The sequence below is a fragment of the Elaeis guineensis genome, chromosome 6, assembly GCF_000442705.2.
Source record: "Elaeis guineensis isolate ETL-2024a chromosome 6, EG11, whole genome shotgun sequence".
Lineage (NCBI taxonomy): Eukaryota > Viridiplantae > Streptophyta > Magnoliopsida > Arecales > Arecaceae > Elaeis > Elaeis guineensis.
The window spans coordinates 108,094,003-108,121,837 of NC_025998.2; the positions used below are offsets into that span (position 1 = coordinate 108,094,003).

General features: G+C 35.5%; 1 protein-coding gene across 1 annotated transcript; it reads left to right on the forward strand.

Moving 5' to 3' along the window:
* The first annotated feature begins 1,915 nt into the window (after positions 1 to 1,915).
* LOC105033073 (uncharacterized) lies at positions 1,916 to 27,665 on the forward strand. Its single transcript, XM_010907727.3, has 3 exons — positions 1,916 to 2,386; positions 26,928 to 27,035; positions 27,126 to 27,665. Exons 1-3 carry the CDS (start codon positions 2,066 to 2,068, stop codon positions 27,441 to 27,443), a joined length of 747 nt encoding a protein of 248 aa, XP_010906029.1. The 5' UTR covers positions 1,916 to 2,065; the 3' UTR covers positions 27,444 to 27,665.
* The last annotated feature ends 170 nt before the right edge of the window (positions 27,666 to 27,835 follow it).

A 27,835-nucleotide genomic window follows, 5' to 3' on the forward strand; every position in this document is an offset into this window, starting at 1 on the left:
GGATCTAAAATTGGATATAGATAATTTTAGCCAAGCTTGTCCGTGTTTGGCATCTTAAACATGTTTTCGATCGAAAAATGGTTTAAAGAGGTGATTGGAGCAGTAAATGGATGGGCCATCTGGCCCATCCGTAGCGTTACTCTTTTAGGTTTGGTACTGGATATATCCAAACCACCGAACCTGACCACCTGACACCCTCCATGTAACACCGATTCCGGAGGATGCTTGGTTGAGGAGAGCGGGGTTTAGAATCAAAATTATAATAGATGAGTTCCATTCTAATTATTAGATTGAGAGGAGTTTCATTCCGATTCTAGTTTTGAAGTGGAATAAGAAAGACTCAATCTATATAGAACTCTATCCCTACTCTCTTCTATAGATTCCAATTTCTATTTCAATTCTGATTTTGATTTCGATTCGAATCATGAACCAAACACTTTGAGAAATTTAGTTATTCCGATTTTGATTCCGATTGTGAACCAAGCACCTTCCTAAAGTATTCGATAACAGATCCTTCTAGAAGGTATTTGGTTCGCAATTGAAATCGGAATCAAAATTGGAATGAAAATAGATTGGGATAGAAATCGATATGGCCAAATTATCCGAAATGTTTGGTTTGTGATCGAAATCGAAATTGGAATGGATAATTCCCATTGTTGTTGTTTGGTTCGTACAAAGATAGGAATTGGAGTCAACTTAAATTTTTTTTTTTATTCTTAACTAAAATTTTTAAAAATTAATTATTTTAAAAAATAATATTAAAAAAATTAAACATAATAATAATATCTTTAATTTTTTTTAAAAAAATTATCATTAAAAAAATATAGATAGTAAATATTATTTTATCAAGAAAATATTATTTTATAAAAATTTAAAAAAAAATCCAGTCCCGAACTAACACCCCACACACCCCCCCGCCCCCACGGTCCCTCCCCTCTCCCGGCACCGTGTCTGCCACCCTTCCACTCTTCTTTTCTCTGGTGTCTCTTTCCTCTCCTCTTCCTCCTCCTCCTTTGGTTGTTGAAACCCTTGCTCAATCTATCAATCGATGGAGGCAACGATGCTGTTGTGCAATGGGCTTGTCGGACTGGCGGTGAAGGGCCCAAATCTAGCCCTCAACATCATCGAGAAGGACTTTTTGATCTCCGTCTACAACCGCACTGCCTCCAAGGTCGACGAGACCATCGGCCGCACAACGACGGAGGGCAGCTCCCCCTCTCCGACCACCGCTCCCCCCGCGATTTTGTCCTCTCGATTGCTTGCCCTCACTCCATCATCATCTTCGTCAAGGTTAGCACCCCCGTTGACCAGACCATCGCCACCCTCTCCCAGTTCATGGACCCCGATGACTCCATCATTGACAGCGGCAATGAGTGGCATGAGACCACCGAGCGTCGTCTTCGCAATGTCGCCGTCCGTGCCTCCTCTACCGGCTTGGACATCTCTGGTGGGGAGATCACCGTCCCTACAATACCTTTTGAGAGCAAGAATCTTGAGGAGAAAAAAAATAAATTATTTTTATTTTTTTTTAAAATAAAAATAAAAATAAAATTCCTCTGAACTAAATAATTAAAATAGGGTCATCTATTCCAATTTTTATTCTAAATTTTAATTATTCTAACCAAATCCCCTCTACAATATTCGGGTTTGGTTTCGGCCTGCTAGCAGCCAAGCCGAATTCGATACGGCGCCAATCCAGTCATACCATCTCGGACAGGGGCTGTATCTTTCACGCAAAAGAAGTTCTTCCTTCGCGCGAATCCACCATTGGTCGCGCAATGGCCGCATCCAGATCTGTGCAACAAAGGTATTCGAGATGCTTTGAGAGATGTGCAGATCGAGATCCAACGGTTGAAGTCGCGAAAGAAGGCGCAAACCGAACCCAATCGTTTCAAACCGTGTACTACCTACCACAAAGGAGGGCCTCTTTCGGGGTCCCCATGGTGTGTCCAGAACGCAACGCGAAGAGCCAGGTCTCCTTCTCTCTTCCCGTTTTCTCCGATCTCTCAAGCCAATTAATCCAAGCCGAGGCGGTCGCTCGGGAGAGAGAGACAGCGAGAGCGCGATGAGGGTGGCGATGGAGATGGCCATGGCCGTGGCCATGGCGGTGGTGGTGGCGCTAGGGATGGTGGCGACGCCGGCGGAGGCCGGGGACAATAACCGGGTGTTCCAGCCTTGCGCGGACACCAAGATCCAGAGGGGTGATGGCTTCACCTTCGGCATCGCCTTCTCGACCCGGGATTCCTTCTTCTTTAACCAGACCCAGCTCTCCCCGTGCGACAGCCGCCTCGCCCTCGCCTCCAACGCCAACGCCCAGCTCGCCCTCTTCCGCCCCAAGGTCGATGAGATCTCCCTGCTCACCGTGAACACCACCGTCTACCCGGCTGTAAGATATCTCTCTCTCTCTCTCTCTCTCTCTCTCTATTATCTCCCTCTATCCTTATGTCCATCAGGTTCAAATCTGGCTAGGGTTTCGTCTGTCTAAGCCATTCTAGGTTTCCAATTTGCCTGGTGATTGCTGTTTTATTGTTTGATTGTTAAGTTTTTTCGAATCTCCCTCCTCTTTTTTCTCACAGTAATGGATGGGATTCTTGAACATTTGTTGTTATATTTGGTGATTTAGATGCTTCTTTGTGATGTAATGTTCATTTTAAAAGATAACTAGTTCCAAAACCGACAACAAATTGTTTTCCAAAACTTCGGTTGGAAATGACAATAAAAATTGCAAACGATAAGCTTTTTGTTTGGTACCATCGCTGCCATCTTTTAATGCAGTGTCACATCAGTAACATGCCAGCATATCAATAATAGAGGAGGAATTTTAACGACGAAAAGTGTTAGCAAAAAAAAAAAAAAAAAGATGAAAAATGACAAAACATCAAAGCGGATGTATAAGGAAGCATAAGATACGTGGTATATGATGGTATTGGTGGCATAAGAAAAATGAAAGTAAGAAAAGCTATGTCATGCGGCACAGTTATATCAGATATTTATACTAAATTCTGTTTGATTTTCAAAAATTTCAAAATAAGCTAAAAATTTTCGCTTTGCAGTATGATAATACTATATAATATTAATACTAAAGAATAACATTATATATTGTATGCTACAATAATATAGTGTTACAATATAGTTTATATGATTGTTTTAACATTTTATTTAATTAACATAATATAAGTTATGATTGTTTATATGATTGTTTATAGTTTATATGATTGTTTTATATATACCCAAAAACATGACAAAAATATTAATAACTATTTAATTTTATGTATAAACAAAGATAAGTAAAAAATATTATCTTATGTCATCTGTAAAATGATTTTGATTGTGTAAAAATCTTAATAATCTCTTCCACATTGATGCTTATGCTACCGACAATAAATAAAAATTTTATTTTAGTATCTACATAGACAAAGGAAAAGTAAAAAAAACATCTTTATCTGAATTGTACGGTATGTTTTTTTTAGATCCACAAAGTAATCAAGTATTGAATCTGAGCTCAAAGTTTCAGTAATTTTTTTTTTCTATATAAATAACTAAGTTATCTACAAGAAATTCATCTTTCATTTTATTATGAAGTCTTGTTTTAATGATCTTTATAGCCAAAAATGCTCTTTCACTTCTTGCTGTAGACACTGGAAGAGTTAAAATAAGACGAACTAATCTATTAATAAGATAAAAAGTCTTCAACTTTTTTATTTTTGCTAATCTTTGACATAACTCTGAGAGAGATGATAAATTTTGAAGCTGTGGATGATTTGCTTTATCAAAATTAAAATATTTCAATTGGAATCTCAAACTTATTTTTTCTTGATCTGTAAAATCAAGAGGATAATATTTTTTTGCAAGATTGCAAATATCATTAATATTAAAGAATTTATAACCATCCTTTTGATTCAAAGCAGAACTGAGAGTCAAAAGTTTAATAGTCTGCTCACTAAATCTATCATTCAATTCCTGCAATTGAAAATCACAAGTAGCATTGAATATATTAAAATAATGGTGCTCTACGATGATATGATTTCATTGGCGATGATCTCTACCTTCAATATATTGAGTATCTAAATTAGGAATATCAACATCATACATTTTAGAAAATAATATGACACTATCAAAAAAATTATTCCAACCATCTTCTCTAAGTTTTTGAATGACTTTTGTGCTTGAAACTAAATGCATAGCATTCAAAATATCTTGGGATTTTTGTTGTAAAGCATAACAAAGAATATCAGTAATGCCCATAATTTCTTTCATCATATGTAAAATAAAAATAAATTCAAAAGATGTAATCATTTTAAGAGCTGCATTAGCATCCCCCTGTTGAGCATAAGTAGATCCATATTGTTTTAAAATTTTAAGAACAGAATAAGTTGCACCAAATATATTTAGAAGACTACAAATAGAATAAAAATGAGATCCCCAATGAGTATCGCTAGCTCATTTTAAAGTGCCAATGTGATTAGTACCTCTTTCAATTTTAAGTTCATTAATAGCCAATATATGTGCAATTTCAGCTGCTTGAGAAGCTTGTAATTCATTAGGTCACTTACATGAAGAGCCAGCAACATTGATAATAAAAGTTAAATGTGAAAAGAACTCATGGACAGAAATTACCTCTCTAGATGTTGCAACCAAAGCCAACTGTAGCTTACGAGCAAAACAATGCACATAAGATGCATAAGGACAATCATTAAGAAATAAAGCTTGTAATCCTTTTAATTCACCATGCATGTTACTTGCTTCATCATATCCTTGACCACATATATTTTGAATATCAAGATAATGATGAGAAAGAATAGAAGATATTTTGTTCTTAAGAGTCAATGCAGATATGTCAGTGATATGAGCAATATCATCAAAACATTTTCTTATCAAGTCATCATTTTTAACAAATCTTAAAATTAGAGTCATTTGCTTTTTTTTAGACTCATCGCGTGCCTTATCAATAATAATACAAAATTTAGAATCTCCAATATCCTCATGAATCTTATTTTGCACTTTACTTGCAAGAATATGCAAAATCTCTTTTTGAATTTCATGTGAAGTATCCTTAGCTACAATAGGTGTATTTTCTAAAACAACATTTGCAACTTTATCATTGTATGAAGCTAAAAGACTAATTATCTCAAGAAAGTTTTTTTGATTTTTTGAGCTAATGGACAACCTTGAAATGCAAGCAAACGAACAACATCAATAGAAGTTTTGACTCGCAATCTATTATTTTGAATTTGTTTAAAACACTGAGCATGCATAACTTTATCTATATGTCTAGATTGATTTATTAAATCAGCACAAGATTTTATAGCATTATTATGTGGTGAGCAAGGATCCTCTCCAATGTGATTAAGAAAAGCACATCTTTTTCCATCATTTATTTTTTTCAATTTTTTAAAATTTTTAGCTATAAATACATCCCAACTAGATCGTCCACTAGGTTTTATGTTAAAAAGATAACAAGGAAGATAAAATGCAGCATCTTTACTTGGAGAATATTTAAGCTAAGAGGAAAATTGTGTAAAACAAAAAGCATGAAAACGACGGTGTTGCTTTTTAGATAATGGATAATTGGATAGTCGAGGTCGGTATGGTCGAGCTCTAAGATAAACTCGTCGAATTTCATCACATTGATTTATTGGATATTCCCACATTTGTGGATGTAATTCAGGATCACGTTCTAAACAAGCAATGTCAAATTGTTTAAAAGATTGATCATGACTATGTTCAATTCTAGGAGATTTGGAAGGATGTCCTTCAGGTTCTAAAATTTTAAGAATCTAATAATCTATCATCTTCATTTAACTGAATATCTTTCTTTTTAAAGAAAGAATCAAGACTTTTTTGTTTTCCCATGAAACTTACAATACTTAAAATTAATCTACCAATTAGAAAATTAAAAAAAAATCACAGTGTAGAGAATGTAAGCAATAGTCACCGGTGGCTTCTCCTCTCTTGCTGTGGGTTTTCAAAGCAACAGTCAACCTTTACCACAAAAAAAAAGCAACTGTCACCGGTATCTTGCTGTGGTGTATGGGTTTTCTAAGCAATAGTCAATCTTTACCAAAAAAAGCAACAGTCACCTGTCATCGCCTCACCGGTAGTTTGCTGTGGTCTATGGGTTTTCAAAGCTTTCTTCTGAAGTTGATGGGTTGGACTTTCGGAGGAAGCACGAGGAGGGGCTCGGAGACAGTGCCGGTGTCGGAGATGGAGCAGTGGAGTAGGAGAAGAGGCGACGGAGAGGCCGAGTGGGGCGTTGAAAGGTTTTAGCGAGGGGTTTGGGCGGGGTCCACGCATTCGCAGGGATGAAGCTTCGACTGGCCTTTTCCCAAAGTTTATTGTTTTCCCAAATATAAAATGGTTCTTTTATTTAAAAGTTTATTGTTTTCAATAAAAAATGAATATATAAATTAATTATATGGTTTTTTTTCAAATTGATGGAGTCGTAATGTGTGTAAGACTAAAATATTGGGGGGGCCACCGCATATATAAATATATAGATTATAATTTTTTTTTTTTTTGAGGGGGGCAGTGGCCCCGCCGGTCCCTCTTACCTTCCACCATTTATCATGTTGTTCTTATGTTGTTGCTGAATGAGGTCATCTTTCAAGTACCTAATTGTTGATAAGCTTGAAAGCAAATCATGTTTAGGTATCTCATTATTGGTTTAATAAATGAAAATACATGTTTGTTAATGATTGATTGATTAAAGTTGACACTTTTGGAAAGAGAAACAAGGAATGCAAGATACCATAGGATTTTGGACAAGCATGGTAACAACTTGGTTTTCTAGTAATTCTTATTATTAATGACATTAAATGCCATGTGATTGGATTTTTGTGGTCCCCTTCATTGCCTGTAGAATGATATTTTTGGATGCTGATTATTGTTATCTAGTTTCATGCTTTCTCCCTTTTGTTGGTACTTGGTACCAATGATTAGGGGCGGCAATTTTTGATACGACACGCGAATACGATATGAAATCGACATGAAAAATGCAGGTTCGGGTCGAAAATGGGTCGACACGATTACAATCCATAAAATTCGTGTGGGTTCGTGGTTTGACCCGTGAACCCGAATCCAACCTGCCTAATCCGTTTAATATTTTTATAAAATTTTTAAAAGACAAGGTTATTTTTGAAAAACTTTAAGGTAACATGGTGTTTGATGTGTTTTTGAAGAAATCATATGCAATTTTAATGTTATGTAAGAACTGTTTATGGATTTTTCATGGTTATGTTAGTATGGATGGATGGATTTTTCATGTTATTTTGTTGCCAGTTATATGTATTATTATATTGTTTGCATTGTTATTAAATTTATTGAAATAGAACTTTTTTTTTTATAATTTCACAATCGTGTCATAAATGGATCGTGTTCGTGTCAACCGACATGACTCGTTTAATAATCGCATTTATGCGGACGACCCATTTATTAAGCAGGTTGTGTGCGGGTTGCAAATCTTGACCCGTTTAACAAATGGGTCGTGTTCAGATTTAGCTTATGTGGCTGGTTTGTGTCGAAAATGGGTTGATCCACTTATGACCCGTGAACATGAATTGCCAGCCTTACCAATGATTGAGTGGAGAAGATTTTTTATTGTCTGAAAATAGGAGCCGATCATGGTGGTGGAATATATTTCAAGAGTCCCATTGGTTTGTAGGATAGACAATTCTATTTGGCTGGAGCAAAGGAGCTTATGTGTAGTTCAAGCTTGTCAATGGCCTCCATAGGCACCCAAGGTGTCTTACTATGGCCATTGGGCAACCCCCTTGCCTAGGTGGTTGCTACTTTTATGGGTCTTATTATATGGGTCAGTTGCCCTGGTGCTTAGATTAGCATGTAAGCAAGCATCCAAACAGCTAGGGCTGCCTTATACTTAGGCAAGTAGAACATTGCCTGCTCCTTTTTCTAGGAGATGGAAACATTAAATAAATTTTTTTGGCATGTCCCCACATGGACACGATATGACATGTGTGAAACACATGCCAAATGCCATCCACGTGGCTCTTTTCCTATCTTGTTGGTTAAGGTGTTCATGGAACCCTTATCTCGTGCTGGTTAATGAAGGAAAACAAAAAGCAATAGAAGAGAAAGAGGGACAATGGAGGGGCAAGCAAGGGCGTAACTATTTCTTGTTCACCTTCAAGCCGTCCTTCTAAAGCTATGGTTCCAACATTCTAAACTCTTGTTCCGATCTTGAGGGTGGAGGAAATGAAGAATGGAGCAAATTGGCAACCTATCTTCTTCTTCTTCAAAAATCTAGGTTTTGGGGTAAAATGGGATCTAGAGAGGGCAGAGAAAGAATGAGGTAGTAGGTTTTCCATCTCAATCAGATTGGTGAGCCCAAATAGAGGTATGCCTAAACCTTTTGCTTATGGTGGACCTGCCACCAGGTCATGTTTGATGTGGTTAAGAAGATGGGCTAAGCCAGATGGGCCCGAAAAAAGTTCTCAAGCCATATAAATAATTTGAAAATTAAGATGATTCCAGATAAAGCCCTAGATTATGCATGAAAACATACATAGATATATCTATATGTATATGTCTATGCATGTGTATACACGTATTATGTTTATACACACACACACACACATATATATGTATGTATGTATGTATGTACATACGTACGTATTATGTGCAAATGTGTATATGTACATATATGTACATGTATGTGTATACAATTATATACACACTTGTAACCATTTCCTTGTGTCCTAATTATATATGTATGTATGTACATATTATGTGCACATATGTGTATATGTACATGTATATACATGTATGTGTATACAATTATATACACACTTGTAGCCATTTTCTTGTGTCCAAATTTTCTAAGGTTGTCCTGCTGGATTTGCTGGGGACTTCGGCATTTGACACCTGTGTGCTATGTCCAGGTAACACTATTGCCCTCCATGTAAGGGCAATCAATAATTTTGATATATTTGCTACAATTATACACCTTATCATTCTAACATGAAGATAAATAGAAGAAGAGTACCATAATAAAAGTTTTGTTTGAAGGGCATATAACAATTTGTCTCCTCTAATGATAATCTTTTGCATTGATTGCACCCCTTGAGACTCTTGAGATCATGACTTTAGAGAATGAGAAAGAAGTATATCCAGTAAAGTCGTGAGTGCTTATGTTGAACATCTCAACTACTTTGAGCTTCAAATACTCTTTCCGTTGTAAATCTCATGCAAGCATCAGCTGCACCTTTTGCATGCCCCCATTAGTAAAGAGGAAAGAAAAGAGATGAGAGATGGCACAAGACATTGAACAATAGAGAGGGATGGGTAACTACTGACCATGACCATTCAACTCTAGTGGCGTAGTTGAATGACTCCTCTAAGCAGATCATTTTTCTTCTCTTTTCCTCTTGAAATTCAAGCACCCAAGGTTTTTTGTCCTATTTGTTTAGGTGGCTACCTAACTGAAGAGGCATTCTACCTTGGCATTTGAAGAGTTCATCGCCAAGGTAGTTTACCAAGCATGGTGTGGTTGTTCCCTCTTGATGGATTACTTTTAGGAATTATGAGATTTTACAGAAAGAAGGGGAAAAGTGAGGATGCATAAGATCTCATTCCTCGAGAAGAAGAAGAAAAAGCAATAGAGAACATTTAATATGCCTCCAAATGCCTTTGGTTCTGACATTAGCAAGAACGATGAAGAAATATTCCATTGTAGATTGTTCATTTTAAGGATGTTGGTGTGAGAGTTTGAACTACAAGCTTGTTCTATTAGAAGAGCTGAAAATATAAAAACTTAGGGTTTTCAATCATTATTTTAATGGATGAATGCTATAGGTGTTACATAGCTTATTCTTCATAGCTTGATGAAGTCACAAACTCTTTTGAGGTTATTCTGGTCCTTTGCGAATTAGTTTGGATTGACTTAAGTTTCTTTAGGTCTGGGATCATCAATCATGTATTAAACTGAGTTTCTTTAGATTCTTTTACTACAAGGTGTACTGGTAAGAATAGGGATGGTATTAACTTTAAGGGTCTGTTTCCATAACCACCTTTATACTTCAAAGGGATGTATTTGAGATCCATGATTATGTTGTTGCATTTCAGTACATGTTTTTGGGATGTTCAATGAGATGAATCTGTGGATATATTAAATTTCTAAAACATACCTTTTTAATGGGATTTTTGAAGTTTGACCGGTCTTAGATGGTATATGAACTCTTCTTTTTTAATTTTTTAAGAACCAAGAAAGGACAAATTATCACTGAAAAGTGGAGTGAGGGTGCAAATAAATCCAGGTCTTTTGTGTCAACACAAGAGACTTTACCAACTTGGCTAGTTAAGCGTATTAATCTTTCATTTTTCTAATCCCAACTTTATATTTTGATGATTGTGATTTGTTACATATCAGTTATTGCTTTAAGATTGAACCCTTCATAAGTCTCTATGAAATCAAAGTTTTTATGTGAAAAAAGATAGCTCTAAACCATTGAAGGAAGATTATTTTTCACAAGAGTTCTCTCTTGTTTCCAAGGTTTAAAATACTGGTTGGATGTCGGGGTGTCCTGTTATCCTAAGTGTCAGGATGAGACGGGATCGATGGGATGGGAAGGAATATCCACTGCTCCGAGTGTCAAGACGTGGGGCATCTTGTTCTATGGAAGAATACTAGGACCTTGTCCCACGAGGTTTAAAACCTTATTTGTTCTATTGTTACAAGTTGCAACTAGCACTCAACCCCCGCATTATAGGGATTTAATTGATAATAATAACAACATTTTACATTAAAGGTTGCTCTTACCAATTAGTCCCATGATGAGATCAAAAGAGTCTCTGAGAGTTCTTCTTTCCAAAGATGGCTTACCAAATCAGTAAAGGTTGCTGCATTTGGTAAATGTTTGTGTATCGCTTTACTATTATTATGTAGATAGATAAATAATAATTTAAAATATTCTTTATTTTTTATCATACTATTTGTGGTTTTATTTCTTATTTAAAAAATCAAAAAAAAACTTTATATGTGGCGTTGCTGGAGATTATCCTATAATCTTACATGTCAACACGGAATGCCACCCTTATTATTATATAGATAGATTTAAAATATTTTTTATTTTTTTATCATACTATTTATGCTTTTATTTTTTATTTAAAAAATATAAAAAATAAAAAAATAAAACTTGACATGCGGCATTGCGGGAGATTATCCTATAGTCTTATGTGTCAACACGGAATGCTATCCCTAATACCAGTGTATCGCTTTACTATTATTATATAGATTATGGAATTTCATTCACACTCGGTGGTGCAAAGCCAAACTCGACTTTTCTTGCGCAAAACCTGGTATTTAGACTAATTAGTTACATGCGGATCCCGAACCTCAACCTCAATCCTTATTGAAGTTGCAAAATGATCTTGTAAAATTGAATAAATGCTACTTATACTAAGTCTAAATAAATGTCACTAATAGGTTTGGTTATAACTTGGGAACAGTGATTTAAATGTTAGCACAAATGTAGAAAATCTAGACCAGTAATGATTAATTTTTTCCAAGTGAATATTTGAAGCAATGTCTGATTCCAAAACTTAAATTTCTTTTGGTCTAGTTCGCAGCGACAGTTGGATCTTGTTAGTCATTCCACACCTTTTTTATTATCCATGTTATTCACCTCCTACAGCATGTGATTACCAAGCACTAAATATATGAAGTATGTTCTTTTGTCTTTTTTAAATGCTTATTAAAAAGGGTTTCTATTGAAGCAGAAGCATTGCCAAACACACCCTACATTCTGTGGTATTTATTGCATTAGATGGATAACAAATTTTGACTACTTTGTATTTGAAAGAGATTTATAACCCATAAAAGTCTTTTTAAAGTTTTATCTTTTCAAAATCATATAAAAAATCCAATACAAAAATTCTGACACTCGTTAGTTATTTTTAACTTTTTATACCTTTCATTAGTTACAAGGATAATATTAATGCTGGCAAAATATTATCCAATCCACCAATCCCCCCGTGTTCGACCTACCATTAGCATGGTTGGGTTTAGGCTAAAGGGGTTTAGGTCATAAACAGGTCGATCTGCTTAATCTATTTAGGATTTGGGTCGGATTTAGATTTTAAACATTTGATCCATTTAATCCATTTAATATTTAGGTTGGATTGAGTCAGTTAACTCGTTTAATCCATTTAACCCATATAATCCATTCAAAATTTGTTTAACTTGTTTAAAATCTGCTTAATATGTTTCTATCCTATTTAATCGGATCCATTTAACCTATTTAATCTGTTAAAAACTCACTTAACCTATTTAACCTATTCAACCTAGTTGGTTATGTGGGTGGATCAGGTTTACCTATTTCATAAACAGGTCGAGTTTTGATCTAAACTTTCGACCTGTTTAATAAATAGGTTGGATTCGGATTGATAATTTTTTGACCCAATCCAATCCAACCTGACTTGCATCTGACCCAACCCGATTGCCACCCCTAGATAATATGCTCCTTGATTAAATGATGAGACCATCTATTTTAGTTCTGGGGACAGGAATTCATGAAATATGGTGTTTTCTAGTAATTTATTATGTCGGTTGGCATGGTTTGTAGTGTGACAATAATATATCGTGTTGGTTTAGAGTTGCAATATAGGATGTCATGATTAGTTACAACACATGGTCAACATGAATGATAATACTTTTAGGATGGTGAAGATCCATGCAAAAGGATGAGTGATTGTTGCGCTTCATTGAACTTTATATTTCATCTCTTTAGCATTATGTGGAGACTGATATCTTGAGACCTAGTATGAAGGTAGAAAAGAGCTGATGTCATGTTCAAAATGTTTTATTTTACAAGTGATTGGATAATTTCATGTTTCATACATGCATCCAAATAAGTGTTAGGTTTACTTAAGTTTTAAGATCTTGGGTTCAGAAGTTATTGTTTTTAAGCCATTATTGAAAATTGGATCTCTGCATGTGCAACAGACATTGTTTTTTGTGAAGGAATATTTCATAAATGGCTGTGATAAAGTAAATGTGGCAGTGAGACTTGGATAAAAGAGGTATCTTGCACAACTATTGTTGTTGTTATAAACTCATCAGATGCATAGAATTTTGTTTCCAATTCAGTACTTGATGGGTCCCATCATATTAGATAAAGGCTTGTCTTGATAGAAGCATTGCCATTGTGACTGCAAGAATACAATTTATCAATACAAATTGCAGAAAGCTCTTGGAGTCCAGCCTGGCAAGCTGGACTCTGATGCTTTCACATTGTATATGGGTAGATATTTTGGCTGAAATCGATGATGGCATGCCTCAGTACTGTATCTGATGGCTTTCACATTATGTATAGGTAGATATTTTGGTTATAACTGATTGGAAGCGGCTCCTCAATATGGAGCCTAATTTTGTATGTATGTGTGTGTACCATTTTTTCAGTCAAATCTTTAAACCATGATACAAAAATTGTCAGGGGTTGATAGGAGCGGTTAACTTGAGATCTTAGGATGGTGTTTGGTGATGCAGATGGGATCATTGGTGATTCTTATCCTTGGATAATTTGATCTTAATGATCTAAGATCACTACGTTTGTTGTGCCATGTTCCAGTGATTAAAGATTTCGATATATCTGCGAGTAATTTGTTTGGTATTCCATAGGAATCTAAGATCATTGACCATATAATACCAAAACTATCCCTGATATATTTCATAAAAATATATTTATTAATCATATAAAATATATTATAATAAAATATCAATATATTAGTTTTTAATATATTCTATAAAAATATATTTATTAGTTTTATAAATTGTTAATCCTATAAAGATATATTAATTGCTATGACAAAATTAATAATTTTTGTTTATACTTATAATATATTATTTTTTAATAATAATATTTATTTTGATTAGGAAAATAATGCAAATAGAAGTAATATGTTAAATAATTTAACGATATGAATATAAAGTACAATAATATGTTTCTACTATAATTTAGAATTATCATTGAATAATAATATGATAATAATATGATTAATAAGATATTAAAATATTGTGTATATATTATAAATATAATACATCCAATATCAATATAATATAATATCATTATGTAATTTTGATATAATATATTAATGGTATATTGATATACCATTTTTTTTTTGTTGGATTGAGGGATAATTTTGTCCTCAAATTTCAGCCTAAGATCAGTCCCTTGGGGTGATCGTGGATTGCCGACCTCAAGGATGGGTATCTTATCGTTAGATTGGGTGGTGATTTGAGAGGACAGATGATTTGGGATCACTGTTACGTAGAATCATCATGGTGTGCCAATGCGGTGATTTGATTGCCTCCATCTACATCTCCCTTGACATTGGGATGGTCAGCCCATACCAAATGGCCCCTAGATGTGGTAGGTATTAAAGATGTTGTGATGTTATTTGTGAATTATATAAGACATGTTTAGAAGTAGGAGCATATTATTTGTCATGATTGAGACAGAAATACCATACTTATTTACCAAAATTCCTTGTCTCAGGAAGACATTCACCCTTGTTGCTGATGATTTGAGTACAAACAACCTTGCTTTCAACTGTATGGTTTTCATGGATGTGTAAAACCTCAATATGAAGTACCAAATATGCCCTTGCTTATTTAAATGATTAGGGGGGGTTGCTTGTTGATGTTTCATTGACACATTTGCTAGTAGATATGAGCTATGTTTTCGTATTGTCGGCTGCCCATATTTTGGCTGGATAGTGCTCGTTGTGAGGAAGTGCTGTCGTAGTAATCTTGCTACAAATATGCCTTCATTCAAGGGCATAAGAAACTGTTTTTACATTAGGAATCGAGCCAAGATGGCAACCATTTTAAATTGTTTTAGTCGGCAAGAATGTTTCATTGACATATTTGCAAGTAGATGTGAGCAGTGTGTTCCCTTTTGTCAGCTGCCCATATCTTGGGTGGATAGTGCTCATTGTGAGGAAGTGTTATCATAATAATCTTGCCACACATATGCCTTCATTCAAGGGTATAAGAAGCTGGCATTGCAATTGAGGAGTCCAGCCAAGGTGGTTGCCACTTTAAATTGTTTGAGTTTGGCAAGAATGATGTTTCCATGTGCTTCAGATTTTTTAAAAAAGGAATTTTTGATTTTAACTTCAATTCGTGTCATGTCATAAGGATCACAATAAAAACAAGGACAAGTTTCACCAAGTATTTCTAGCTGAAATTCTAGTAAGAATGTTGTAGGTGGGCATTGGTGAGAGCTATGAAGGATTTAGAGTATGCAAACATGGGCTTACTGTTTGTTTTTTTTTTTTTTTAAATTTTTATAAGAAACATGATTAGTGGGACAAGATGGGAAGTTTCTGGCATTTTAAGTGAAAAAGCCTTAGTGCATCAGAACTGACCACTTACTGGAGGGTTTTGCAATATAATTCTCCACCTATGAGGATGCATGCTTCTTGAGCAGCTGTTATAGAATACATCTTGGATACAGCTGCAAAGATCTTTTCAGTTTGTTTCCTTCTGTGTCAACAATTTAGTTATGACTTATCTAGCTATTAAATTAGGACTGTTCCATTTAGTTAAAGGGTAGATTATATTATTGTTATTTTATCTTGTTAGAACAAGTCTTTTTCTTAACTGACCCAATTCTTCTCTTTCTGTTTTCTCCTTTCCTTTTCTTAATACTATATTCGGTATGTTTTAAACCTGATTTGGTTACAGGCATGCCAGGCCACCACTGTAGTTCTCCATGCCATTTATTTAAAGGCATACACTATTTTTCCTGTTAATCCTCAAATCTTACTTGATACTATAAGTTCTATTTTCCCCAGCTTTCCCGCTGATCATAGTGAACAGTTTGAGCTCTTATCATAGTGATATTCTATAGCTTATTGTGACCTCTTTAAAGGCCTTTAGTTGTAATCTCTCTTGCTTTGGGTTATATTGATGAGTATTATCCTCACTCTGGTTTTTGACATGCTCATAGAAAAATGTTTGCAATATTGATGGGTTAAAACTTTCAGTTTTGGTAGGAATATCATACAAACTACTTAATCATGTTAAACGACAGCCAGTCATGTTCTGCGATCCATAACAAAAAATTGTCATTGGATCTTGTAGGTATTGGATTTCCATATGTGAAAGAAAAGGAATCTAATCCTGCTTCATTGGAATCATCACAATCAATTTAGCATCACTGATAATACACACGTCCATAATGCTACTTCCCACTTTCTTGCTTTTGCTGCCAGTCATTTGTCCTGGATTTTGTTAAATATGTGTCTGCAGTTCTTGTGATGTAGATGCTCCCGTATGATCCATAAATACTGTTTTATGGCAAATCGCTTCAAATGCCCATGTTTGGTTGAGGTAATTCCATCTTTTGACCACTAGACATCTTTAGATACTTCTAGGTTTTAGATTTTCCTGTGTTGATGTCAGCTCAGGACATGAATGTGTATCATCATATCCTGCATATTGAGAGTATCAACCAATGTCGACCCATATTGACTTGCATTGTTTGGTACCAGTTGACGGGGCTTGATGTCATGCACTACTGAACCAAAAAAACCCATTTTATTTATTTATTTGTTTATTTTATTTCGACACATCATGACACGTATTAGTGCTAAATGACAATACATAGCATGTGCCTTGCCATCCATGGGTCGGCATGCCTCATGCCAGCAACACTTGAATCTTAGGTACTTTCTATCACCACTCGTAAAGTGTATGTGCAAATGCAGGTAGAGCCCATCATAATGAAAAGGACAATTTGCAAGCATGATTATGTTAATATCTGCAAAAGGTTCTCATTTAATTTGTTTCCTACTTAAACTCAGAAAAGTTTGAACCTTTCCCATTAGCAATGAAATTGCTGGGAAAGTTGGCTTTAAGTAATATAAACAAATGCAGATGCTGTGAAGATGATAGAGGAAAATAACTCAAGTTTTCAAGGAATTTGGATTTATAAGTTATATTGTGCTACTAAGGCTAATAATTTCTCACATGGATTTTATGGGGTGTGTAAGGCACTAATAATTATCCATATGATTAGATGAAGTACAGACTGAAGTTTGCTAGCATCCTGTTTTGGTTGAGCCATCTTCCACTGGAATCTCGAATTTGAGACAAGATTAAATTGAATATTCTATAAGAGACTGAATGGATAAAACTCATTGTGGCCTAAGCAATAAATACAATTCAAAGAAATTACTATAATTGTATAATAAAGCACTTTAGATAGGCTATAGGGTAACCATATTTCTATTTCGTAGCTATTTTATCTGAAAAGGTACACATGTAAATGGGCTTATCTAGTCATTACCTTGACTCAATGGGCTAAGTAGCTAGATTTGGTGGATGCACATAGGCATAGTAACATGTTTCTCTATTTTTCTTTTCTTAATATCATGGTATTTTTTGAATTTATGCAAAATTGTATATACTCAAGAATCATAGGACATTTTGTATTTTAAGGAAATACTATGTTTGCACTATGAACATTAAATTTTGGTGCAATTAACTTTGTCAAAATCACAGAATGATTGAGGACCTAGTGGGATGCCCTCTCATCCCACTGGGTCTGTGTTTTTTTCCTATGTGAGTTAAAATCCATGCATCCTCAATTAAATCTCTGTGAAAAAGTAAAGACTTAAGTTCGAGATTATCCTCAATAATAGAAACTCAAAAATGTGGTTTCTTACTACTTCCTTTCGCCACTGCACCCATACTATATGAACCCCAAGGTGCAAATCTAGGCATAGTAGATCATACCCTTTTATAGTAGTGCCAAACCTACAAGCAATGTGCTCCATATCCTTCGCCCCCTTAACAAGAGACTACTCAATCATATTTAGGGTATCCTCTGAGATGAGAGATGTGTGTGGCCTTTGCCTGCATTGCATGTCTGTCTAGAACTTTTTCCATTGGCTTGTACAGCTTTTCCAAGCCCAACCTACTTATAAAATAGAGATGTCTGTTACTTGAAGAAGCAATATCAATGTTCTACCCAAAGACATAATACTACTGGAGAAATAGTTTCTAGATCTCAAATTAGTCACTGTTGGTCTCAGAGAATAGGATTTTGGCACCTTGAGTGAAACCTAAGGTGGCCCAAAACACAATCGATCCATAAATCTTACCAACTGCCTTCCAAGCAAGAAGATGATATGCCTGATCAGAAAATAAATTCACTTCTGAAAGGGATAAAAAATTTTATAACTCTACAATACATCATTGTAGCTAGCTATTTTTTTGAAGCTCTTACTCTTTATCTGAGACCCACCATGGCTAGGTAAGAGTAACATCTCCATTTTTTGTTGTACCACATATTAGATATTAAGCATATGAAATTCTTAAGTATATCTAAGGCCCATTGTTTCATTTAGATCATGGGAAATAGTTGAATCCAGTTCTTGGATTCATGCTCATTTACAACCCACTAACCTGGAGAAGAAGAGAGAGCCTCTGTTCAATGGATCAAAATAATTATAGAAGGTGGCCTTGCCCATGGACTTGTTTAGAAAGAATGCAGGGGTTAGGTACATGGGTTGTAGCCAACATAGAGGGCAAAGATTGATGCAGCCATGGACTCACTAAAACAAAGTTGGAGGCAGGTACTGGTAGAGTACATGGTGGAACAAGAGAAAGGAGAGGGACTGGGCCATGTATCAGCCTACAATTATTGAGAGGAGGAAAGGATTGGAGAAGTTGGGGACATTTTGGTGCTATTTAGGTCACTAGATAGTCAATGGGTTTGTAATGTTGTTGGATGCAGCATGAATGAACTTGGATTTAAGTTCAATAAATGATTGTTTTAGCATGTGCCAGCCTGCAACCTGCATCCTATCTTCAATTGCCAGTGGAGTAAACACGTCTTATGGACTTCGATCCGTGTTTGGTAGGTGATTGCTTTAGAATGGAACAAACAACAGCTTAACTTGCATCGTATTTGTGCTTGCCAATAGTGTGAATACATGGCCTATTGGAAAGTGGCTATATGGATATGACATTAAGGTGAATAAAGGAATCATTAGTTGGATGGTGAGGAGATTTTCTGTGGAACCTAGAGAAGAGAGGAACCAAGTGATATGCTGTTGTAGATTGTTGTACCGGTTTCGTTTAGAAGTTTGGCCCAAGGGAACAATTGGAGTGAGAGAATTTATGTCCAAGTTGTTTTGTATGGGAACTAGTGCAGAGAACAAAGACTATATGCAGGCAATTATCTACCAAAATGACATAATGGTCCCAGCAACATCAAGGGCATGCAACCTTCTCAACCAAAATGCTTTTTCATGCTTTTATATTGTAGTAAAAATCTAGTGTATGGTTTTCAATATACATGATTAAATTAAGCTTCTTACACTATCTCTTTAAAATAGTTCCTCGAAAGGCAATTAGCCCCAAAATACCGTCATTGCATGGTAGGGCAGTGCACAGATGTCCTCTCCGAGTCTTCAATTGAACGTCGTCATAGATCTGCAGATAATTCAAGTATCAAAGGGATCACATATTGTTTCAACATACATTATATAATAGCATCTAGTGGTGTGGTATTAATTTAGTGAGTCATACTAAAAGTGGCATCATTATCATGTGGACCTCCGGTTATACATGTATTGGATCAAAAAATAGCTTAACAGGTTATGTAGGAGAATTGATTGATGGAATAATTCCATTTTCTTGCAAGCTTGTCATGACACCTAAAGGTCATTTAAGTGATTCCCTTTATGGAGGTATGCAGAAACATCCTGGGGCTATAGCTTTAGATGCAATGTAAGAGATTCAGGGATGGAAATTTTTGTAGCTGTTGGATCTCCTGTATTGGTTTTCTCCTTGAAGGTTGGAGAATATGACTGATAGCAGAGGGAAGGATTCAATGTTGTCAGGTCCATTTTATTACACAAATTTTTGTGTGGTTCGTGTATATTAGGAATGCTTCAAAGTGAGAATCTAAGAAAAAGAGGCTTCAATTTGAATATGGCAACATCAAAATTCTTTTCACTTAGTTATGGCTTATTTGAATTTTGTATAGACAATATGCTTTTTTTATTAACTGCTCGCATGTAAGATTTTAATATTCTGTATAAAAGGGCTTCTACTTTTTTGAACTTACTCCATCTGGACTTGTGTTTTGGAAAGAATGTACACCTAATCGACAAGCTAATCAGAAAATTATAATTTTGGAAATAATTTCTTTTTGCTCAATGATGGGTGTAATTAGAGGTAAAAAAATGATCTAGAGCCTACAATGTGAAAACATATTCCGAATATACAAGGCAATATTCATATTATTTGTTTATTATGAAATTTCTTTGTTTGTTTGTGAGTTTGACAAGGGTCATCTATTTAATTATATCTAAGTACCACCTTGATTAATAACAAAATGGGTGATAACATTGGGAGTTTTGGGAGGCCAACTCTATTCCTTGTATGGTTCTTATTACTTCTTTTTTCTTATTGCTACAACATGATCTGGTTGGAGTGACAAATGAGCAACGATTAGTTTGGTTGTTGCCCGTAAAACGACCCATTACAACATAACCTGGTTCTAGCATTGAATGACCAAGGGTTATTTAAGATTAGAAAGTATTTTAGTGGTAATTTAGTACAATAGAAGTCAGTTGGAGTAGGAAGGAGATGAGAAATTGAATCGTGTATAGAAGATACTACTTGGAATGTTGGAAGTTTGGCCAGAAAGAGTAGAGACTAGTGGATACAATGGCATGTAGGAAAACCAATATTGTTTACTTTCAAAAAATTAAATAAGAAGGGTAGTAAATCTAAGGATATAGGGGATGGTTATAAACTATTGTTTGTAGGTTAGGATAAAAATAGAAAAAGTAAATTACAACCCCCTCCCCCACCTGAGGGTATGTATAAATGACACTTGCACGTAGTAGTTTGAAAACCCTATATTTACACCCTTGAGTTTTTTTTTAGCATACACTTTAACCTATGTAGTTAGTTAGACTGTTAATCTTAAATGGGACCCAAATGGCATGTTAGAATAAATTTATAAAATGATGAAAATAACCTTAAATAACCAAATGGCCAAAACAAAGTTGGAAACCCTCTCCATTTATCCCCCTCTCTAATAACCAGTCTCTTCTCCATTTATTAGGCATTTCAATGGATGGCTATAAGAATACCCACCCAAGTTGAAGTAAGTATGCATAAAAAGATTTTCGCCGTCACACTATCTACTCGTTCGAAATTCATGGAACAATAAGAAGCATTAATTGGATGTGTAATTATGCTTCATCACTGCTTACTAGTGGCATGAACTCCATATCAAACATTATCTTCTTCACAACATCATATTTTCTCTCCAAGTAAAGATTCAGGTCCCAGCGGGATGTCCCATGGGATATCGGGATGAGGTACCATCCTATATGTCGGGACAGGGCCATCCCGCTATCATCCTAATATTCTGATTGAGATGTTTTGAAACATCTTTGGTCTCAAGTGTCGGGGTGGGGCGGGATGGTGGTGCATCTCATTCCATGAAAAAATCGAGATAGTCTCGTCTCATAGGATTTAAAACCTTGCCTCCAAGCTCGATTTTTCCATCAATAAAGCATAGGTAATCGCATTCAGTTGCATCCCCTTCCTACTCAACTCTTTCTTTTTTTCCTTTTCGAAGGAAAGGGAGGCAAAGAATGCCATTCTGAATTTATTAGAAAGGAGAAATTGTTTACAAGGGTAGAGATGTAGGCGTTAAAATCAAATAATAGAAGAATAGCAGAACCTCCCACCGAACAACCCACTGTGGGACTTTAACAAGAGCCTATACCATTTTTAGTCCCCAATAATTGCTCTGTTTCAACAAGGCACAAGATCCTAGCCATGGTTGCTCTATTTCAAATGTGCTAAAGCTCAAACAAAATTTTGATCAGGGAGGTGAATGATAGGACAAAGATCCAAGTTTCCACTGATCTCTTTCAACCTCAAACCCTAGTTCACATCCCCATTCTTACTTAAAAACCCAATGAATATATTATGTCACAATCGAGGGCCTCATCACTCTCTAGACCATTTCGTTGAATACTCGATAGGCTTCTTCAAGTCCATTCTTTTCACAACAGCTGCCTTTGAGAATTATGTTATAAGAGAGCATTCGGGCATATGTGGTAGTTGGAGCACCAATTGAGCAACACTCGAGCATTGTCGAGGTAGCCATTGTCAATGAGAGGATTGAATAGAAAATTGAAGGCTTGGACTTTGGAGGGAGGGGGCGGAGGGGCAGTTGAAGGAGGGGAGGTTGAGGAAAAAGGTGGAGGGCTCCGTTGGGAAGGTGGGCTTTGCCGAAATGGTGGATGAGGGAGTTGATGAGGGATTTTTTGCTGGGTATTTGTTGGGATTGGAGGAAATGGAGGACGTCGAGTGGGGGAAGAGGTGAATGCACGTGGGTAGTCATGGAAGAGGGGGGAGGTGGAGAGGTGGGAGAGGGTAGAGGGTGGTGATAGGGTCGAAAATGGATTTAAGCTCGGTGAGGAGGGGGATGGTGAGCCTTTAAGGTCTGCATCATTTTGTGGTTTGAAAGAGAAGCATCATTAAAAAGATTTAAAAATGAGAGAAACCTCAGGGGGTACTTTCATCTTTTTATATTATATAAACAGTTTGATTGATGCCATTAATTTACACGGATGGAGTGTAGGTTTTACAAAATATCGGGTGTAAGTATAATAAATGAAAACTTTAGGGAGGATTTTGTAATTTACTCGAATAGAAATGGTTTAGAAAAATAGTGTATAAGGAAATGAATGATATAATTGTAGATATAAAAATAATAATGATGAATAGACTTGTTCATGGGTTGGGCCGAGCCAGGCTCGGTCAGTCCTTGCCCTAATGTTAACTTAATATACTTAGGCTCGGGCTTGATCCGGTTCAGTCTTCGAGCCTACTTTCTGGGCTGAAGCTTGGCTTGTACTAGGGCTTTAGGCTCCAGGCTGGGCCTCGGGCTTCTTGACCATTTTCTCCAATTTTTAAAAATACTAAAATTGCTTCAAAATGCTAAATATGAATAACTGAATATTGCTAGGAGCAATTTCGATACTCAATGACTAAAATAAGGTACTCTAAGATTTGAGGTCTTCTTCCATTAAATTTACCTATCAACAAAAACCTAGGGTTAAAAAAAAAATTGGCTCAGGTCGAGCTTTAGTCTCCCAAGTTTGATTTGTTTAATAAACGGGCTTATTTTCAGGCCCGACTCAGCCCACTGAGCCTAAATTCTTGCTCCTAGCTTGCCTAAAGGGCTTCAGCTTAAGCTAGCTGCGTTAATTGGTTGGTCCATAAACGGGTCTAGTAATGAAGTAATAGCTATCAAATTAGTTTTAGATGAGGAGATTATTAATGTAGTTAGTGCTTATCCACCACAAGTGGGCTTAAAGAGAGAGGATTATGCAACAATTTTGGAAAGAAATGGATAGATTGATGCAAAATGTTCTGGAAAGAGAAAGGATACTTGTACGTGGTGACTCAAATGAACGTGTAGATAGCCCAATGGGGAAAGTACATAAAGAATTCGGTATTTTGGGGATAGATATTTAATGGAAGATTAAACTCTTGAACTTGTAGTAGCTTATAACCAAGCAATTTCCAACATGACCAGCATTGAATAACATTTAAGAGTAAATCATTGTTCACACAAATAGATTACTTTTTTATTAAGAGAAGAGAAAGATCAACATATGAGAACTGTAACATGATACAAAGGGAGAGTTTAGCTACACAATATAGGTTACTAGTCTTAATTTTGTAAACTAGGTGCAAGAAGAAAAGAGAAGAAATTAATAAAAATCCAAAGATGTGATGGTGGAACTTAAAAGGAGAAAGTGTTATATCTTTTAGGGATATATTATCAAGGAAAAAAAATTGAAATGTAACGACTAAATTAAATAAAATATGGGACCATATGATTAGTTGTACTAACAGGGTAGCTAAAGATATTCTAGGAGAGTCAAAAGGGAAAAGATATAGAGCAAAAGGAAAAATTCTGTACATTGATCTTTGTTGACTCAAGAAAAGCTTATGATTGGGTACTAAGAAAAGTAATTTGGTGGGCTTTAAGAAGGAAGGGTGTACATAAATGATATATATTAAGGTAATTGAGGATTTATGCTGTGTATTGACAATTGTTAGAAGTTTCTCTAGTATAACAAGTGTATTTCCAGTTACTACAAGCTTGCATCAAGGACCAATACTAAGTCCATATATTTTTGCTCTTATTATGAATGAATTTCCTGCTATTATTTAGGGAGTTATACCATGGTGTATATTATTTGTGGAAGATGCAGTATTGAATGATGAAAAGAGAACTAAATTAAATGCTAAATAAGACTTATGGAGGAAAATATTAGAGTAGAAGATTAGTGGAACAAAGATAGAGTATATAGAATGTAAATTTAATGTGATTGAAAACAAAGATGTAATACTAATTAAGATTGATGATCAAGAGATAAAACAAAATGATAATTTTCGTTTACTTAAGATTTATTATACAAGATAAAAATGGGGAGAATAGATGAAGATATGTATAATAGAATTAGAGCTAGTTAGAAGAAGTGGAGAGGTCCTTCTGGAAATTATATGACAAGCATATATACCTTGGAGACTTAAAAGAAAATTTTATAGAACAGTAGTAAGACCTACTACATAGTATGTTCAAAGTGTTGCGCAATAAAAAATGTACAGGAAAATAAGTTGAGAATAACAGAAGTAAGAATGTTGAGGTGGATATAGGTGAAACTTGAAAAAAAATAAAATAAGAAATGAAAATACTAGAGGAGCTGTAGGAGTTGCACAAATTGAGGATAAAGTAATGGAAAGTCGATCGAGATTGTATGGATATGTACAATAAAGATACGAGAAGGTTCCAATAAGGAGAGGTGCTTTGATTTCTGTTGAAGGTGCTAAGAAAATGAAGGGAAGATCTATGGTGACACGGATGGCTGGAAGGAAGGATATGGAGAAACTTGGAACAACATCGGAATACTCGGCGAATGAAGATCCATAAAGCCAACCCCAAATAGTTGGGAAGAAGTTGGATGGTTATGGTTATCGCTTCTTATCTGTCATTATGGTTATGGCTTCTTAATCTATCATTAATTCTTCCAATTCTTTCTTTCAAATGCATACACATATTTGTCAAGAAGAATCTGGAAGTCTACCATTATGAGGGCTGTTGGCATCATGTATCAACCCATGTATGGACTTGATTTTACCACTGAACTCTAGTAAATGTATCATATGTGTTCCAACTATGTGGTTCGTTTTTATCTTTATATTATGTAGCATAAGATTTATGACTTCTAGTTTCCACTTTCTCTACCTTTTGATGATTTTGTTGAATTACGATATAAGCACATATAATTAATGTTTTATATCTTTCTAAGTGATGAAGTAGGTAGAGTATATCGAGGCATCACTTCATGTGCTATATTTTTTTGTTTTATATTGATTATATTAATAACATCCACAAAAGTGAGCCTGCAATATAAATCTTCAAATGAAAGTATATTTCCAAGGTCATGGTTATCAAGTTGTGATGCAAAAAGAAATAGTCGACTGCTTGATTGTGGCTCCATATGCTTGTGGAGTAAATATGGTCTCTATATAGTTGGGGTACTGGACAAGAAAGTATCTACTTCGCTTTATCTTATTTTGCTCTTGCATACCTCATAAGTAGTTAACAATATGCCAAAAATGTGGCTTTAGTTGTTCACTTGATTTTATTTCTTACTGCCTGACTAACACAATTGCAGAGCATTCTCTTATATATGATGGCATTATGACATTTGAGATGCATCTTTTACTTTGAAATTTTGTTTATCATTATTTTTCTTAATTGATCATCAACCCTTGCATTTGTCTCCTTTCTGGAGTGAAAGAGATATGGGGAGGCTGGAAATGGATTGTATGATGGTTACATATGTTCTTGAGCCTTGTTTTGGTTTCTTTTTTTGGAGGGCTCGTTGCTTCCTGTATCTTGTGGTTTCTAGTGGTGTTTGAGCCCATTCCTTCTTGTTGCCATTGTTTTAATTGAGTGGTAAAGTTAGAGGTGGTGGATGTACATTTTCTCCTTTCCTTTTGGGAAAAGTCTTTTTGAAATTGTGTGTCACAGACTTCAAAGGAACTTTCGATTGTAAAGAACTTAAGTTGAACCATAGAAATCCAAACATGCTATTCGGAGAACTGTTAGATGCAGATTGATATGGATTATTACCTTGTCTTGATCATATGAACTGTTAAAAGAGGATAGATTCTTGCCCATCAGCATTATCTTTAGGATTGAATCGAAATTCCTATCTTGTTCTGAAGGATCTCAAATTTACACTGCCAGGCTTTGAGCTTTGCTGCTCCAGTCTCTTGCTGGAGTTAGTCTGCTCTTCATTTGTTTGGGTCCACGCACCAATCTTGTGTGGTGTAAACAATTTGTGTTGTGGATCATGCTGCTTTCCTATTCTTTTTTTCTGTTTTAATTTATTTGCTGATGATGGTTTGTTCATGCTTCCTTTCTATCATTTTTTCTCTTTCTTTTTTTCCTGTATGCGAGTGGCGTTTTGGCAAGTCACAATTGTGCATTTTGTTTTGATAGCATGTAGGATTTGGTCTTTTGTCACTTAATCTACCAGGCATGAACATCTGCATGGGTATTTATTGAACTGTATTATAATCCATAATCATTTCAATGACAAAACTTCATACTTACACCTGTTAGTTCTGGTTTATAAATGAATGCCATGCTTACAGAGTTCAAACCTTGCTCTCCAGAATGCAGTTTCTCGTGTTGGCCTTCTTATCTAATACATTAATAAATAGCTAGACAACTAGATATCCAGTTGTCCAAGTGCATGGTTTCTTTGTATTGTTCAAATATATGGATTGTTAATTGGAACATGCAGCCCTTAATGGAGAAGTTTCATGTCATTACTAGGTCACTAATGGTGGATTCATGGTGGCCTTTGCCGGTAGGAAGTATGCAGCAAGATCCCTTCCAGCATTTGTTGGCAACAGCTCGTATATTGTTACCAGCTTTACCCTGGTATGTTGGTAATATATGATCCTGGAAATAAAGAAATTTAGGTCAGAAAACTCTGCTTGTAACTGATTGTCAACTTGAATGCTTAATTAGGTACTTGAATTCCAAAAAGGCAGACTTCAGAACTTGTATTGGAAGCGAGATGGTTGTGCTTCATGTTCCGGGAAGTCAAACTTTGTCTGTCTGAACAAGCTAGAGTGTGCAATCAAAACATCCAGCTGCAAGAACGCGAACCAGGGCGGCTCAGTTGATTGCAGCATTGGAATACAGTTAGCCTTCTCAGGTACAGATGAGCATGATGCAGTTCTCAATTCGTGGTACGAGGTTTCCAACCTCCAGCAATACTCGCTCTATGGACTGTATTCCAACCTTAGAGATTCTCTCACCAGCCAGTACAACAAAATCTTCTAGCCTGTTTGCTAAACTCCTGAGGCACTGCTGTTGTATTTTTCTTTTATCGTATCTCTTATTACCTTTCCATATATTTTTCTTTTTGTATTGGAAGTTGCTGTAAAGTTGCTTGATCCTTGGAGTCAAGACTCTCCTATCCTGTAATCCACATGTATTAGCTGGTGCTTAACTATGTGCATTTTATTTGCTATTGCAAATTCCATTTAATCATTTCCTGTTTCATTTTGGCTTCTGAACGTCTGGATTATTTTATTCTTTTCCTTCTGAGAAATGGTTGTTGTACCTGGGGGTCATTGTCCTAAGTGAGTCATATATGGTATAATTGCTTGACCAAGTTGATCTTGGATGCTTAACCTTCCAATCACGCAGTAAATACTAGCATGCTTCTTAAA

Coding starts and splice junctions, on each gene's coding strand:
- LOC105033073 (XM_010907727.3), top strand. CDS start 2,066: ATGAGGGTGGCGATGGAGATGGCCATGGCCGTGGCCATGGCGGTGGTG. Junction 2,387..26,927: donor ACACCACCGTCTACCCGGCT/GTAAGATATCTC, acceptor TGTCATTACTAG/GTCACTAATGGTGGATTCAT. Junction 27,036..27,125: donor TTGTTACCAGCTTTACCCTG/GTATGTTGGTAA, acceptor ATGCTTAATTAG/GTACTTGAATTCCAAAAAGG.